Source organism: Lampetra fluviatilis, chromosome 28 (genome assembly GCF_964198595.1).
Source record: "Lampetra fluviatilis chromosome 28, kcLamFluv1.1, whole genome shotgun sequence".
Taxonomy (NCBI): Eukaryota; Metazoa; Chordata; class Hyperoartia; order Petromyzontiformes; family Petromyzontidae; genus Lampetra; species Lampetra fluviatilis.
Genome location: NC_136302.1, coordinates 13,269,056 through 13,287,531, shown reverse-complemented (window position 1 = coordinate 13,287,531; position 18,476 = coordinate 13,269,056). Strand labels below are relative to the sequence as shown.

General features: G+C 49.4%; 1 protein-coding gene across 1 annotated transcript in view; it reads left to right on the top strand.

The window, feature by feature from the left end:
- Nucleotides 1–5,377: 5,377 nt before the first annotated feature.
- Nucleotides 5,378–18,476, top strand: part of LOC144942825 (period circadian protein homolog 1-like) — a 31,804-nt gene continuing 18,705 nt past the window's right edge. Inside the window, 7 exon segments of the mRNA XM_078869819.1 lie at nt 5,378–5,846; nt 15,894–16,292; nt 16,408–16,564; nt 16,951–17,046; nt 17,178–17,332; nt 17,522–17,643; nt 18,097–18,298. Coding sequence (XP_078725945.1) covers nt 16,127–16,292; nt 16,408–16,564; nt 16,951–17,046; nt 17,178–17,332; nt 17,522–17,643; nt 18,097–18,298 — 898 coding nt within the window. The 5' untranslated portion in view covers nt 5,378–5,846; nt 15,894–16,126.

Below are 18,476 nucleotides of genomic sequence, written 5' to 3'. Positions count from 1 at the left end.
GTCACATAAATAATGTACACCCCAGTGGCGTGGCAGGAGGAGAAGAACTTGTTGATAATGAGACGCATCGCACCCATTTCATGTCTCGCGCTCCTCTTGATGTCTCCGGCCTCTGGGCTCTTTCCCTGCCCCCCCCCCCCCATAGCTTGGCTCTTCACCATTGTAACCCGGATTTACAAGTGGCTGTATCGAGAAGCTCTATACATTACAACATTTTATAACGGCATATGGATTGGGAGCATGCACTTAACATATAAAATTATATAGCAAATTTGATGTAATTATATATTTGGTGAGACACCGAATGTCTAAACCGGTCCAGAGTTTGCCTTTTAAAACCCAATTCCACCAAATAAATCGGGGCGGTGTGGCCGATGGTCTGCGCATACATATAGTTTTATGGTGTACAGTAATGGTAAAATATCCATTCGGTTTCTATGCCGAGGGACAGAGGTGGGAAGGCGTTCTGAGGAGCTTTGCATTCTGCAACAACAACAACGATGCTCCAATGCTGTGGCGATGACCACTTTGGCGCAGAGTCCGTGTGCATTTGCATTGGCGGAGCGCAAGGGGTCACCCAACACGTGGCCAGGCACTGGGCCCGTCAGCATGCACAGCCCACGTGTCACTCGCTCCGTGCCTGTCGCTTACACGATGCGTCAACATTGTTACTGGGTAGGGAAGCTGCTGTGGTGTAATGGTGGTGAGCAGCGCCACTCGACTGGATTTAAATTCCAGAGGTCACCGGTTCGAATCATTCTCCCGACGTGGAAGTCATAAAAATGGGGGAAGCGCTTAAAAATCTTCACCTCTCCACGCTTTAGTCTCTCCAATGGAATAAATGGGAGACTGATGTGAATCTCTGATCAAGCCGTCACGTGTGGTGAGGTAACGTCCCTGTCCTCCCACAGCATCCATCTCGTCTGGTCATGGCAGTCAACCAAATATCAGCTCCAGTTCCCTCTAGTAGAAGCCCTTCCACCAGCAGTGGCGTTAGCGGGCAATTGCAGGGCCGCGCCTTTGCCTTTTACAGCGTTGTTTCACGTGCATTGAGATTGACAAGAGAGACGTTTACTGTGACCGTCATAATTACTACGCATGTTTAAACTCAACTCTGACACATTCTGGCACGCAATACATAAGCACGCGTGTAAGCGATTACAACTTACTCAAATTACATGCAAATGTTACATTTCGAGTGAACTGGACTGTAAACGAATACAGTACAGGCGTTGCATAATACCGCCGTCCCTGTCGCACAATGTGGTCGACACGATTCTCGACGGGGTGCACCGTCTGGCGGACGCAGATCGCTATTGCAGCATCCATCACACGTGGACTGGGGGGTGCCGACAGGGGCTTCAGGTCACTCATGCTTTGCCTTATTTATTCACGAATGTGGTTTAGGGATCACATCTCTTCCCGTCCATGCACAGGCTGGTCCCACCGTCTGTTTCGTTTTCGTAAAGGATCAACAGAAGATGATGCCCGGTGCCGGCGTGATGCCACCATGCCTGGCTAACATCCATCTTACCAGAGGTGTGGACTCGAGTCATGTGACTTAGACTCGAGTCATGAATTTGATGACTTGCGACTCGACTTGGACTTGCATAACAATGACTTTGTCCCACCTATGAGATGTGGACTCGAGTCATGTGACTTGGACTCGAGTCAGACTCGAGTCATGAATTTGATGACTTGCGACTCGACTTGGACTTGCATAACAATGACTTTGTCCCACCTCTGGCTCTTACACTTCTGTATGTATACTGAACCTCGTTCTGACCGTATGTCGCCAACTGTGCTGATCGTTTGATTATTCAACACATTGAATAACACGTTAAATAATCAAACGATCGGCCTACTTACTAATCTTTCTACATATAAAGTAAAAGTATGTTATACACATCCCATCAGTAAACAGCATTTGGGAGTGCATAATTTCAACAAAATAGTTTCAACACAAGCTCGCTCTGCAACAGTTTTGGCATTAAGTGTCTCATCATGCAGGGTCAGGCTTTTCTTAAACCAATGCTGGTTACTGCCTTCTATGTTGAACGCGTTATTTTTGCTTTTATTTTAAATTTAGTAGTTTACTATGATTTCTGTTTAGATGCGTTTGCACTTATTTACATTTTATAGATTGCTGTACTTATTTTATGTTTTTGCTTTTGTTTTGTTTTATTGACCCAGGTCACTTGCAAATTAGACTCCTCGTGTTTTCAGCTTGCTAAACAAAATATTATTGCAACGTTTGGTCAATGTGCAATGTGTTCGGCATAAACAAGGAGCGTGGATGGTCCGTATTAACGCGCACACACACGCACACACACATGCACACACACATGCTTGCTTGCTTTAAAAGGGAGAGTGGTGAGCGAGGCGGTGGGAAGCCACGGATCTGAGTGGCTGGGATTTGAATTTAGGTCACTGCACTCGCAGGGCATTGGCTGGGGCTCGGCGAGCGGCGAACACGCGCGGACACGTGCGGGCGGCTTCTTGCCCAGGCGGCTCGCCCAGCCCCGCATGCCTCCCTCCCTCCCAGGTCGCCTCTGCACATTATCGAACACGACGTAACACGACCGCCGCCTTGCCAGGCCACTATTATAGCAACGCCTCCACCCCGCGCCGTGTCGTTCATGGGGCTTATTTGATCGTTTTTTAAAATAATTCCTTAATTAAAATCTCACGACATTCTTCATTAACACTGTCTTTTAACATAAACTAAATATTGTTCTAATTGTCCTTAGTTATATCCCTGGAGGAGGGCAATTTCCTGAAACGTTAGTGAAGGTTGCGAGTTCTATTTTTATCAAGATATTTCACCTGGGTGACCCCTTGAGATTACTTTCGTTTGCCATACTTCACGTACGAGTTGGTGAAGTGTTGATGGAAATGGTGGGGGGCGGAGGACAGACAGGCTGATGTATCCACTCGCCACTGATGTTGGTTGTGCTCGTGAATCTAACGCAGGCGACTCGAGGTCTATGCTTTATAGTGCAGTGCGCTCACCACTGCTGCCCAGATGTTCCCCCCACATTGTAAAGAAGCGACACGAATTAGCTTAACGAAGGCAGCGTTCTATGTATAGGCAGAGTCTTAACGCGAGATCATCTCAACCAAATTTAGCTGCGCGGCTTGGCCGCGGCTTTTCCGCGTCACGGCGTGGCCGTGGGGCTGGGGTCACGCGGTGCCGGGCACTGTCCACGGTGACTGCGACGACTCTGTGGCAGAGGCGTAGCTAGGATATTTTGCGCCCGGGGACGAACCATACAATTGGCGCCCCCCCCCCCCCCCCGTTTAATCACATTTTCCTATTACATCGAATAAGGAATAACAATTTTAATTTTAATGAAACATTGTATTTAAAGAAGCAAATTTATAGAAATTATATTACACGGCTCACTCAGTCACTGTCGTAGACTGGTTGACAGTCGACAAAAGACACATTTTCCTTGATTTCACTGTCGCAAACTGGTCAATCACGTAATCAAAATCAGTTTTTTCCAATGTTTCTCTTTCAACGCTAATAAGAGCAAGATCGCTGAGACGATCTTGTCCCATTGAAGCACGCAGATACGACAAAATAAGTTTCAATTTGCTGAACGACCGCTCACAGCTTGCAATTGAAACTGCTATTTGCTAATAAAATTTGCAGTGAAATTCGCAAATTCGGAAATATATCGTCTCCATAAAACACAATAAAATCAAGAAGATCCAAATGAGTTTCTGGTAGAACTTCATTCCGGTTACTGAGCAGCATTTTGCAATCTACAATTTCTTTGAAAAGTTCGTGGCCATTGATGTCGGTGTCATAGAAATTTCCAAAATCTGTGCAATTTCGACGAATTGCATCGACATCTGTGTCAGTTAGAAGAGTTTTGACGTCCAGCAGAAATCCTAATTTTGTGTTCAGGTCTTTTAGTCGTAAAAACCGTGTTGACATCTTCTGTTGAAGTCGATCAAATACACTCTACATAACGCGCACAATTTCTTCTTCTGCTGAAAGTCCTGCATCTCTTGCCAGTTCTCCTAGCATCTTCCGACGTCGCCTAATTATTCTGTCCACATCGATCCCCCATGCTGTGTATCTTGTTTTGGCGTTGTCTACAGCAACTTGGCTCAAATCATCACGAAGCTTGACAAATTCATGCTCCAAAGATTCAAAATCAGTTGCTGCTTCCTTGAAATTCATAGTAGGATCCTGTAATTGCTTCTGAACACGATCAATTTTTCCAAGAATGACATTCCAGAAATGTAATAAAACTATTAAGTTAAAATTTAATACGCATGCCTGTAACTGTTCTGCATCACTTCTGGTTTCAGGCGTCATAGTTACGTCCTCCGATAATTTGTCTAGCAGCCCTACTAGTTCATCCAGTCCTTCATAGATAGCTTTAACAGCTTCTGATCGTGCACTCCAGCGTGTTTCAGACTCCCACTTTACTGTGATGGGCACAGCTTTTTTAACTCTTCCCAACGAATTGTTGAACGAGAGAAAAACAAATATATACTTTCGACTGTTCCAATAAATGTGATAAGTGGATCATGTTTAGCTGAGTGTACTCCTGCTAAGTTTAAGCTGTGGTTGTCACAGTTGACAAACAATGCTCTGTAATTTTTGTCACATATTCGTTGTTGGCTAAGGCTGAAAGACTGCGCCTGTCTGTTGTTTGGGACGTTCTTCCATGTAAGTTCTTAATAGGCACGCGTACCAAAATGTAATTACATGACATGTAGGCTGTGTGTGGCGAGATATATAAACTTTTAGGTTGAGGTGTAGATTTGTGCAGTAGTTTCAGGCTGCCGCGCCCGCCGCAATAAGTTATAATGTAACGTTATAAGCCTCATTTTGGCGCCCCTTTACCTTGGCGCCCGGGGACATATGTACCCCCCTGCCCCCCCTCGCTACGCCTCTGCTCTGTGGTGGCAGTGGTGGATAAGCACAAACAATAACAATCTCAACCCATGCACCACGTATCACGATGCGTGGCCATGCGTTCGCGAACACGTGCAATGCACGAGCACGGTGCGAATAGGACGTCCGAGACCTCGAGAGACTCGAATAGAGTCTTAGTTTCAAGAATGTGATTTGGTCACCGAAACCAAATAAAACAAGGCAGAGCCTCGCAGCCAGATGATAGCCAGCTGGAGCCTGTGCTGGTTTACACTGCCACGGCAATTACGCTCCGATGGGTAACAATGTCCCCGTACACCGCCGCGTGTTCACGCGGAGCCACCCACGTAACCGCCCGCGCCCTCCCGAGACCCCCCCCCACCCCCCGGTGAAGTGAGGAGGCCACGGGGTGAAGGCGCAGCACGGCCAGGGGAACGTGAGTCGCGCTCGCAGCTCGCAGCTCGCCTCCCATTGGCGGGGGTCGCGTCGCGCCGCCTCTCAGCCGCGCGGTCTCTCAGCCAATGCGGCGCCGGCCACGGCGAGGCCTCGCTGAGCGGCCAATGGGCCCGTGCGGCCCCCCTCCGGCCCCCGGCGGTCACGTTGTGGCGAGCGTGTGGCTTGTGATAGGGGCTCGTGGCAGACGGCGCCGGCACCATTCGTGAGCCAGATGCGCGCACCTGGGAGCTGCTGCTGCTGCTGCTGTCAACGCCACCACCAGCATCGACAGATCCAGTCGCTGTTCAACATTTACAGTTTAGTTATTTAATAGCGGTGCTGCGCATCACCTACACACGTGTGATATATACATTCACATACACTTACAATAAGCAGATGTGGTCGAGGTTGTGATTTTAGGGTTGATTTGTGTTTTGAAGTTTTAGTTTTGTTTACGTTTGGAGGAGACATCTGCGCGTGGACGTTAGTTTCTGATTTAGCAAAAGAAAACACCGTGAGTTGATTTTGCCTCCATGCAAATAACACACGCACATTCACACACAACCATAACATTTCCCTAACATTCACACAACGTAACATTACCATCACATTTACACACAACACCACATTACCCTCACATTAATGTACCCTCATACATTCACATAAAATACAACATTACCTTCACACATTCAACAATTACCTTCAGACACTTTTTTTAAATATTCACTAAATTACCTCCACATTCGCGTAACATTACCTTCACACAGATGGCTGATACTCCACTCGATTCCATACTCTGCAGTCACGTTCGCATGTGTGAATTCGTTGTTTTCATGCGTTAGTTAAGTTGTGGTGATTACATATGACAGAGATGTAATTGGCACCCATGTCAATATCCCACTCGTACACGATGCGTGCGTGCAATGTGCACACCTGCAATGTGTGGGCTACGCGATATCACCAACGCTGAATACGAGTGCACATTAGCAGATTCAAGTGTTCATTTTGTGTACGTACGGAAATGTCGTTAAATTGCTCGTTCTGTGCATGTATTGAAATGGTTGCTAATGCTGTTGGGCGTTCATACAGGCAAATACATACCATCACGGACTATGAAGTGCACATGCATGCTGGGTGATGTGCACATGCATGCTGGGTGACACGCAGCGCCAGAAGTGAATGTTCATTATTGCTATATTCATAACAATTGTGCCTCACAGCACCAACCATGGGTTCGATTCCCGGACTCTGAGTCGCTTTTCTGAGTTTGTTCTGTCTTGTGCATGGCGTTTTTACCGGGTTCTTCAATAGCTAAAAACAACCGTACAAAGGACCAATGCTTCCAATGGAAAATAAAAACACAGCAAATTACTAATTTGGGATTAAACATAGCAACATCGCCGCCTACTGGAAAATAGTATATAGACTGTTGCTTTCCTGGGTAAACAGGCGTCATAATAATTCCCTAGACATTAACATTGCACATCAACGCGTGTTCACTATCATCTCTCCACTGCGTACAACGTGTATGACGGGAGGATGCGTTTGTACAAAGTATTGCACACAACTGCAACGTTGTATTGATGACGGATTTTTCTGATCACTGATTTTTTTACACAACGACGCCAATGATTATTGTGTTGTATGGTTTTTCGTCAAACTAGTACCTATATTTAACACCCATAGAAGGGTTCCTTTCCTGTAAATGTTTGTCAGTTCAGCTTTAGTTCAAGCAAGCCTGACTGTTGATGAGACACTGACTATCAAAACTGGTCGAGTTTGTTTCTCGTGTTGAAGAAATGCTGCTGAAATGATGCCACTCCAGAAGGCCGTGTGGCGGATGTGATGTGTAAACTACGTTTAGTTTGTATGTGGACATGGGAAGGAGGAGGCCAGGTGCCCGCTGCGTATAATTTGTGTTCACCGGGGGCGAGAGACGCCTCCACGAGTGTTGGGTCAAGGGGTGCGATACGATCACCGCGCGAGTAAACATCGACCGCGTGTTCTTCATTTGTGAAAATGGTACAAGGGGTGTTTTGTTTAAGCCAGTGGCGCGGACTAAACGTTAAATGGGACGGGACAGAACGGGGAAATACAAACGAGACGGGCAAAACGAGATGACTCGATTTGCATTGAGTCGCGCCCGCTAAATCGCGGTGTATGTGTGTGGCGGTGAGGATGATGATGATGGTAGTTGAGCCCCTGGCTCCCCAAGTACACCGTGACACGTACAGCTCTTAGCCAATGCACCGCGGGACGAGCATCCCTCCTCCGCACATCGGCCTCGCGCTGCGCTCAGCTGCGCGAATGGAACAACTTTCTGTTACTCTGAAAAATAACGCGGCATCCACTCATGAATTGGCCGCGGCACCATTAGAACACGACATCACCATTCGTTATTGCAGCGTTTTAATCAGGACCCATAGTTAATATAGGGAGGTATTTGCCTATAAACATCTGGCAATTCACCAGAATTGGTTCAAACAAGTCTGATTATAGATGAGAGACACTGAATGTCGAAACCGCTCCGTAGTTCTGCGTGTGTTGAACTACGCACTCCTAGAAAACCGCGTGACTGATGGGATATGTAAATTGTATATGTGGAGACAGATGTGTGGAAGATGCGAATTGTCTGCTAATGTCTATTGAGTTATCCACTTCTAAGGCTCAGGCATGTTTTGATTATTGATTATTCGGCTTGTTAACGCAGGAAAGTCTCATCGAGTCTCAATACATATCCACGAGGATATTTGACAGGATATGATCCTGTCAAGTGTTCACAGTTGTGGGTGCCGCAAGCAGCGCGGATTCCTGCGTGGAGATTTCGCGATACCGGCAAAGAAACTCCTTCCTCGAGTAAATAATTTGATGAGTGGAGTGCGAAAGACGAAATTCAGAGAGCACGTGTGCATGCGGGTGCACGGGTTACATATTGATTTATCCTGTCACCCCTCGCTCAAGATGGCTTGGCCGTCTTGTGTCGTGACTTAAACCTTCCTGCCACGAATAGAGGACGTTTGAGATCACCTCGCGTGCACAGAGGCTCTGCTGCTGAGCTGCAGTTCGTCCCAGACGGAACTCGCGCTCTTCTCAGCCGCTCCGATAATGTCTCGCCGACTATTTTTAAATCTGCGCGCGTTGTGTGTCTGTGTCGGCACCGCAATGCAATAAGTTTAATGATCTGATGCTAAGCGCACACACATTGCAGTGTGTACAATACACACAGCACGGTGTGCGTGTGTGTGTTGTACACGAGAGACGAGCAAGCGGCACTCCCCGTGCCGGTCGTGGAGGGTTAGTTGACCATACTTCACCGTTCTGGTCACTCTGAGTTGGTGATGGCGCGTAGCATGAACTCCGCAGCATAAACGTGGAGCAGCAACAATGGATCTTGACCATTCCTTCGCCGCAGATAATCTCAGATGACGTGAATTCCCATTGCACTGCCGTTTCATTGAATTGGGTCCCGGGAGAGTGTCAACACGTGGGGTAGCGTAGGAGAGAAGTGAGTGGTGCACGAGTTTGCGTTTACTTTGACTAATAATAAGTGGCGGCAGCGATGCGTTGCGCATTACGCCGCATGCACAAAGCGCCTCGGCTCACGGAACGCTGCGCGTGCTGGGGCAGGGCACGTGTCTCTGTGTACATGATCTGACGTGTACAGATTTATTATGCGTATATTTTTTATGAGTATGCTGATCCCTACCGTCATTATAATTAGCGTGCGATATTTTCCAGGTGAAATAGTGATTGAATAAAACATGGTGACTAATTAAAATGTGCATGACCGCTGTTGATCAGGGCAGGGGGTGGAATCGCGCCCCGCTGCTTAATGGAGGAGGGGCGGCCAGACGCACACAGACCGGGGTGGAGGAGCAGGGATGAGTGGCAGCTTCATTAAGCAATTCACAATTTCGCTCCACCGGCTGCTCCACCTCCCTCCGCAGTCCTGCAATTGGTCAGGGGGCTCTCATGTCCCACGACCAATGAATGGGACCCCTACGTCTTATACAACAACAGGTTGGGTCAGTCGTCTTGGTTCTTTCGGTAAAGTCACGTAGAAAAAAAAGGTTGGGTCAGCTCAAGGCACGCCGGCTCCGCAGGGTGGCCCGGTAAACTCAGTCAGCGAACAGCGTTCAATCACCCATAGAATATCGGTGCTACGCGCGCACAATCACCAAACAAGCAACGAATGCCACAATAAAGTATCTCAGAATCCCCTTCAATTGCTCAACATGTAAAATTCCATCTTCTCCCCCCTCCTCAACGTCCCCACCCTTCCCCACGCCCCCCACGCCGCGCACACGCGCACTCACGTAACACCCACCCACCACCTGCCCCCCGCATGGGAAGCCATGTGTGGCCCCCTGCCCCTCCTGCAGGCAGCGGGGAGGCCGCGCAGAAAACCGCGCGGTGCCGGTTCATCTCCTCCCACTGTGAGTGGCGTCTCTTCCTCCTCCTCCTCCCACTGTGAGTGGCGTCTCTTCTCCGTACTGAGTTGCGTCTCTTCCTTCTCCCACTGTGAGTTGCGTCTCTCCATCCCCACTGTGAATGGCCCACATCAGCACTGGTACGCGGTGGGAACGCATCAAGAAAGTCAATGCCTCTCCGCCCAAAGCCACAGCTGGCTTTAGAACGTCTGCTGTCGTAATTCTTCACACGTTTATTCCTGTAGATTTGTTTTATGAATCCACGTGGATATTTAGACCAGGTGCTTGCATAATGATGGGTTATGTAAGTGGGTTATTGCCCATGGAAGGGACTGATCTGTGTACTCGCGGAATGGGCGATTCGCATCTGTGGTGCCGAGAGGGAGAGCTTCGTGCAGGTCAGCGACGTCTGCCCCAGCTATCAGCGCTCTTCTCTTTCATTTGGGCTCTTTACAGTTCTGCAAATTAACAAAGTATATGGTCCTGCTACTACTGATCAGTTGGCCGTGGTGCACATGCACAACAAAAATGTAACGTTCGTCAATAACACTGTGGCCTTAAAAGTAAAATTATATAATTGGCCACAATTCTGGCAAGTTGTCTTAATCTGTGCTATGTAGAAGAGCCATTTCCCAAAATGTCGCCGATGATAATTTTTATACTTTTAAGGCCAGAGTGCTGTTACGGAAGGTGTGAATTTTTGTAATTTGACAATTTAGAGACTTGCTGTGTTGATGATTGTTTAAAGTTCGTGCTCATGCCAATTGTAATTCACTTACTGCAATCTAAACAATAATAGATTTTTATCAAGCAGCTGACCTAAATTCTGGATTCCTAAATTAAACTCATTACCTTCATGAACATTGCCGAATTTCAGAAACATAAACTAATGCAAATGAGACTTGCAAACTACTTTCCCATCACTCTTGCCAATGCTACTTTTCCATCTCTTATGTTATCACCTGCTTAAATACAATTTACTGTCTTAGGTAATTGTCCAGTTATAGCTCTGGAAAAGGGCCATTGCCTGAACCGTTAATGATAGTGGCTGCGCGTTTGTGGTGATATCCGAGATGGCGATGACGGCCCCCGTGAGAGCAGGGGTCTTCTCTTCTGGGCGTTACGCGGGCCGCTCCGTGCGGCTGTGGTTGTTTGCACGACCACGCGTGGCACCCGCATCGCCAACTTCTCTGCCGCGATTCAGATCTTGCAGAACGAGCAACACGACCCGAGCCAGGGATTCGAGGGAAAGGGTTCATGCAATAGCCCCTCCCACAGACAATGCCGACATCGGACAATTCGCTTCGAAATTCCCTCCGATCGTCTGTCTTTGTCGATCATAATAACCTTGCTCAACCTAAACAATGTGCTTACAACTCTGATAGTGCTGTTTGTTGATGGCCGCCTGACGTTTTGGGCATTTGGGCCCCGTGCTTAACAAACTTTATTTTTTTTCAATGACAAATACGAACGGTGTCATTCACTGCTGATGAATACAGATTAGTCCCGCCCAACAGAGCCCAGCCATCGCGGAAGCAGTCCTAATAAATCCACAACTTACAGCACTTGTCATCTCATAGTAAGCATCAGGGCACCGTTTGTCCAATAGTCGCCGTCTCGTGGCGTGACACACTCAGGAGGAACGCGTTGCCACCTACGGCTGTACTCGTATATCTCAAGGTCACCTCTTCACTGCGCTCCTACATAGTAACATATAACCAAGCAGACCATATAGACCGCAGGAGAAACTGGTTCCACCGAAGGCCAGAACTACTTGAGGCGTGCTAATTTATTTACGTTGCCAATGAGGGTGCATTACTTTATAACCCCGCTCATGCTACACGGCTATCTCATAATTCACTGTTATTTTGACCTCGTGAATAAATCGGAACGACGAATGTGAGGCCACGACAGGTGGAGACAGGAGAATGCGTGTCGCCAGGACCGGTAACACAATGAGGAAACAGAGGCGGATGAGAATAGGGAGGAACGATTTTGGAGAGCTCGGCGTTGTAATCAAAATTAACACAACGACGCACCTATGTGAATGTAGAATTTCCACGCTCTGCCTCTGTATTCGAGTAGATGTAAGAGATATGCAGTGTCTCTATGTTGTCTGCCATTCACAGCAGTGGGCCTGTCACCAGCGGTTTGCCATTTAATTTTACCGCCACAATCATTCATAACAAAATTCCAATTACGAACGTATTCTCTGAATGAATTTCGTTGTTGTATGGTTCTCGATTATCCTGACTCACGCTGTCAAGCAATTACGGGTTCGAGGTGAGGGTGACTCATATATTATCTGTATCTGTTGGCATATCGCAAGCCCTGCAAGCATGTGGCCTTTTAAAGTTAGTTCCGCCGGAAGGTGATGGATTTTTCTATTATGCGGCAAATATTATGATTTCACCTCCGCGCATGTGGGTTGCGGCATGTGAGCGCTGTGAATGGACCGGTTCTCCGTGTGACGCACGGCCCACGCTGCACATTCATTGTGCGCTTTGGCCACTGACGGTGCCGGCTGTCAATGCCACGCAGAATGAGGCTGTGCAAGATGAAGAGGCTCTTTTATTCAACGTCCCCCTTCAATCAGATCCCTTTGTCGAATTTTTTTTCGGCGGTACAAAATTGCGGACACTTCCTATCTCTGATAGTGCTGTTTTTTGCTGGCCGTTTAATGTTTCAGACCTTCGGCCTGTACTCAGCAATTGTGTAAACATTTTTAGGAATTATTTAAATTGGCAAACAGCAAAACATGAGCAGATCAAAATGAGAGTGCTTAGATAGGATTACGCGGTGATAATATTAGAACAAAAATCTCACCTGATGGATGCTGTTTTCTTTTGTCATGGAAATCTTCACTGGAGACAAAGTTAAATTATATTAATGGGCTCTGACTGGGAGTGGTGCTTACACCACATTTAATGCCAAGGAGCAATCATTCACTTGGGAGCATTGCGGGTGGCTTGATGAGTAGCGAGTGTCATCATTAGCAAAATCGAATCCTCAACTAAAAGTGGAAAACAATGAGAAGGGACCCAAAACAATGAGAAGGGCCAAATACTGAGATGTAACCGGTTAATTCAAATTAGCAACTGGGTTTTATACTCCCACTGATAATAGAGGACTATCTTGACCTTTTGTCCAACTTAGCCCTCTTAACAAAATACTGAGTTTTACAAAGACACCTGGGCCTGATTAAAATAGTTTTTGTATTTAACACCTTTGCGGAATTACCACAACGTCTAAGATTTGGCTCAAGTTGCCACGCTCAATCGGTGGGGGCCCTGTTCCATGCAAAACTCCACAGCCAATCGGTAGCCGGGGGAGTGCGATGGCCTCCTTGGCTTTGTCCCCGCGACGATGAGGAGGGCGTGTTTAGGTTTGTCTCCGCGGTGTGAGCCGCGTTTGCGCGTGATTCCGCACGTGGAGAGTGGCGGCGAGTGGGGGTGGCGTTGGGGAGGAGGCGTCGTGCAGCTGGGGATGAGCTGCGAGGTGTCCCGAGCAAGAGGGGCTAATGGGGAGTGAAGCGTGAAGGTCGCGAATGCTCCGCACACAAAGGTTGCCAATGTGATGAGAGAACGGTTCAATGAGCATTTCATTTTGCCGTGTGTTCAAAATTCGCGGGTCAGCCTCTCCAGATATTAGCAACGCTTGTCTGTGTACCAACTGGGATAGGCCATTTTGGATTCTACTTGCACCATCCCCACAATTAGTCAAACTGCAGCAAGATCCCAGAGTATTTTCACGCTGGTTAATTAACGTTGCAGCATTGTTTTGGAACGGAATTCACTGTTGTTACACATTATGTCGATGCTGGCACGAAGCCTCGTGCAGGTGAATAGTGACACTTGTGCTCCGTGAGCACTGAGGTTGCGTCGCTAATTCAAAGCTTCATCCCCATGACGGATGAAGAACGGCGGGGAGGAGACATGGATTGTAGTTGCAGGATGAGAAGCAAGAGGCAGTGACGGTGCGATTTAATCCATGCATTGATGATGTCAACCCTTGCATTCTCCACGCTGACATTTATATTTAGCATTGTGACGTAAAAAAACCCTTCCTCTTCATTATTAGGTGAGGAATTCGTCTCGCCAATTCCAGTCTCAGATTTCCTGCCGACATGTAATGTCATGTATAGAGGTTAGCGAGTGAGGCCTCTTCTGGATTGTGACAAGAGCGGTGTGGGGTGTGGGGTAAGGTGTTGGCGGGAGGCCTCAGGGTGATGATTTCAGCCCAGTGGCCAGAGAATGGCCCAAGCCTGGTGGCGAACTCGGCACACTTCGTCACTAGCACGTCACTAGCACGTCACTACCACGCACGGGGCCACCGGTTCAAACTTCGCCGCCACCCTTGGTGGCTGATGCGGGGTTGTCACCAAAGCAGACTCGCTGCTTGCTGCATAGTGGGCGTGAACAAAAAACCAAAAATGTATTTTGTACAGCATCATTCATGCCGATGGTGCTGAGCGTCTTGTATAGTTGGCTGTGAAAATTGTTCTTCAAATGATCAGAGTGAGCTGAAACAATAGTAATTGGTATGCTAGGTTCTTGTACACATGCCATTTAATTTATTTGTCTATGTCTGCTGGTGGAGGGTCTGAATGAAATAAATCTGGCTAGACCATTTCGTGGTTTTTCGCAAATGTCAATTATTATCTTTATCAGAGTTGGAAGCTCTTGTTTTTCTTGGTCCAGTTTCCACTTCAAATGCTGTTTGGTGCTACATTGCGGCCGGTATAGACGCCAGTGAATCATAGGTATGATGCGTGGCAGATGAAGCGATGGAGAGAGAGCGTGCGATAGGAAGAGGGAGCGAGCGAGAGCACGAGGGAAGATGGACACGTGAGCCCCCCTGTGTGGCCATGGCCCCGGGACGGGGAGCAGAGTTCCTCTCCCCACTGCCAGTGCTCGGCTCAATGGCCGAGGTCGATTTGAATCCTCACAAAGCCTCGCCGCTCTTTCCGTGAGGCCGTGCGTCGATGGGAGAATGGGCGATATCGGAAATTGAATTTTCGGCACAATCGCGTGTACCCTTTGTGAAGGACGAAATTTAAAGAGCTGATCTCCTCTCGAAATTATTTTTGAGGGTTTGGCACACCAATTAAAATGTGCAATCAATCACTGCTGCATTCTAAAACGTATTTTCATAAGCTTTGTTATAATATTAATCAATTTCCCTTTTTAATGCAGTGCGGTTTATCGCAATTTGTTTTGCCAGCTGAAGGCTCATTGACAAATTTTCCCCGAGTCATGGAGAGAGGAATAATTGCATTTACACAAGAAAAATTATATATTTAACAGTTGTGGATCATTTTAAACCATCCAATTTTCTTCACATTTACATTCTAAATGGACCAACACCGACATAAAATATGAAATTAACAACTGGCATTTACTCTGAAACGGCATAAAACATTTTTTTTTAATGCCCCGCTTCTGCAATTGAGTCATGAAAGCTGCGAGTGCAGGGGTGGTGGTCCCTGCGTGATTTGAGGTGGGAACGTGACCGTCACCTTGATATTGCCATGGCTCGATAAAATCGGCACCACTTTGTCGTGGAGAAGGCAACAGTGGCTGTCCTATGGAGAGACTCGCCCCCACCATAATAATGTGGAGTTTCCACCACTGGCTCGAGGTTGTAACAAGGAAATGAGCACCAATTCCTCATTGGCTATCTGAGAACTTTGCCTTGTTGAGTTCAGGTGTCTATAGTACACACGTACACACCTGTAATACACATGTGCACACGTACACACCTGTAGTAGACGTGCACACACCTGTAGTAGACCTGCACACACCTGTAGTAGACATGCACACACCTGTAGTAGACATGTACACACCTGTAGTACACCTGTAGTACACATGCACACACCTGCACACGTCCTGCTGTGCAGGTCCCATTACAGGGCGGGATTCGTTTTAAGTTGTTTCACACTCGAGCTCTACGGTTCAACTCTAATGCAGGTAACTTGGTGGAACTTTGTTGCCTTCTGTAACTGCCACGCAAAAGGCCACATCAGACACGACAACTCGGGCGCTGCTCTGCGTGCGGGAGCACGCGCCGCACGGCGTGCGAGAGAAGGCGTTGACACGTTCTCCCCTCCGCCCCCGCACCGTGCCTTGCAGATCGGAGTGACCACTGCACTCTGCCAGTGGGGACCAGGAGCACGATGGCCATCCATTTACAGACACCCGCGACAAATAATTAAAACTCATTTCACTTGATAACCATTGATAAAGTCAATACAATCCAAGCCAGAGCCGATTCGTGATTTTGACTAAAAAACAACAACAATTGTCTTACCGGCGCGGGTGCCCAGAGGCTAATCCTGCTCCGAAAGCGGTGCCGACTATTCCCGATGGACACGGAGCAGTGCGAGACGAGCGACGCGATGGCCATGCCGGCGAGCACCGCGGGCAACGACCCTTGCCGTCGCGACGACGAACCCTCGCATCCGAGGGACCACGAGGAGGAGCCCGGACCACCGGCCGATGACGTGGACATGAAGAGCAACGGCTCGCAGGGTGAGCGGTGACGCGGCCTAGCGCACGATTGCGGCCTCTCTCCCCCGCCACGTCCCCACGCTTCGGCCGCCGGCGTCCGCTCACCGAACGCTTCTTCCGTTCCTGTCCCGCGCAGGGAACGACTCGAGCGGGAACGACGAGCTCAACGGCAGCGAGTCGAACGGTACGGGCTCGCATGACGGCGCGTCGCGCGGCGCCGGCTCCAGCGGCCGCTCGACGGGCAGCGGCAAGGACTCGGCGCTGATGCTGCTCACGTCCGAGAGCAACAAGAGGTGAGGCCGTGTCGGAGACACCGGGAAGCGGGGGGAGGCGGTGGGAAGCGAGCACGCACCGGTCGGCCACCGAGGCCGAAACCCTTCGTGAGGCAATTTTATTTATTTTAAAAAATTAAACGGTTGTTTTTGTCAATTCCACATCATTATTCCAGTTTCATCAGTAGGGACTGCGGTTATTCTCTAACTTTGAAATCGGTGCCAAGCAGATGGCGCTTTCCAGCACTGCTTTGCGATGTAACAGGAAGACTTTATACTGCCTGCAAACCTCAGTGCGCTGCAAAACTATTGCAGCGCCTGACGGTCGGCAAAGGTGCCAACAGCTTTTTCCCAGCTGTGGGTAGAAAATGGCTGCTAATGGTGTGCACGTGTTTTCTTTTCTCCAGCTCAAATTCCCAGAGCCCGTCTCCTCCAAGTAGCTCCAATGCCTTCAGTCTCCTGAGCAGCTCCGAGCAAGACCACCCATCCACATCCGGTTGCAGGTGAGCTCGTCTCTCAGCCAGCTGACCGAGTAAGCTAGTCAAGTCGGTCAGTTGGTCATCTGGTCTAGGCCGACCATTCCCTCGTCGCCGTTGCGCTGACCCACGTCCGTGCGTGCGTTTGTGCTGAGCAGCAGTGAGCAGTCGATGAAGGCCAAGACACAGAAGGCCCTGCTCAAGACACTCAAGGACCTGAAGGCCCGACTGCCGCCTGAGCGACGCGTCAAGGGCAAGTCGTCAACGCTGGCGACGCTGCAGTACGCGGTCTCGTGCATCAAGCAGATCCGAGGTGAGCAATCGCATTGCCCACCCGACCGGTCGCCCGCCCGCTCGCCCACCCGCGGATGTTTTACGTACGTGGCCCTGCGGTGGTGCATTCACCACCGCTCGTTGTGCCCCGGCCAAAACCGTGCGCTGCGTGTGACGCGCTGCCATTAAAATGCCCACCCTGGTGCCCCTCCTACCCCCCGTGGTGCAGCCAACGAGGAGTACTACCAGCTGTGGACGGTGGATGATGGCAAAACGGCGACGCTCGACATCGGCACCTATACCATGGAGGAGCTGGAGACGATCACCTCTGAGTACACACCCAAAAGCACTGTGAGTTTCTTCTCCTTCTTATGGCTCACTCTCTCATAACCACACCTCCCCACCTGCTCACTCATAACCACACCTCCCCACCTGCTCACTCATAACCACACCTCCCCACCTGCTCACTCATAACCACACCTCCCCACCTGCTCACTCATAACCACACCTCCCCACCTGCTCACTCATAACCACACCTCCCCACCTGCTCACTCATAACCACACCTCCCCACCTGCTCACTCATAACCACACCTCCCCACCTGCTCACTCATAACCACACCTCATCACCGCACACAGCAAATTGTTCAAGAACTTTACAAAGATGGCTGCAAAGTTTGGGTCCAAGACGAACATAGATTGTCCAGCGACCCTACACGGGGTTCCCTATTACCGCCCCCCCCCCCCTTGCACTGCCATTGTTGCCGCCGTTGACGCCGAGCTCTGCCGTCGCCCGTGGCCCACAGGACACTTTTGCGATGGTGGTGTCGCTCATCTCGGGCCGCATGATGTTCTCGTCGGAGCACACGGCCTGGACGCTCGGCTGTCGAAAGGAGCTGCTGTCCGACGTGAAGTTCGTGGAGATGCTGGCGCCGCAGGACGTGAGCGTCTTCTACAGCGCCACGGCGCCGGGGAAGCTCCCGCCGTGGGGCAGCATGCACGAGGCCGGTAAGGCGACACGCGCTCCGCCGCCCCCCTGCCGCTAATCCCCGCCGCCCCCTCCATGTCTCGCCGCGCCCGTCTGCCTGCCCCTTCCCCCGACCGATGGGCCGCCCGCGGGCATGGCGGGCGGTCGAGGCGGCTGCCCGGCATGCGCAGCCACGAGGGACGCGGTAACGCATTGGGT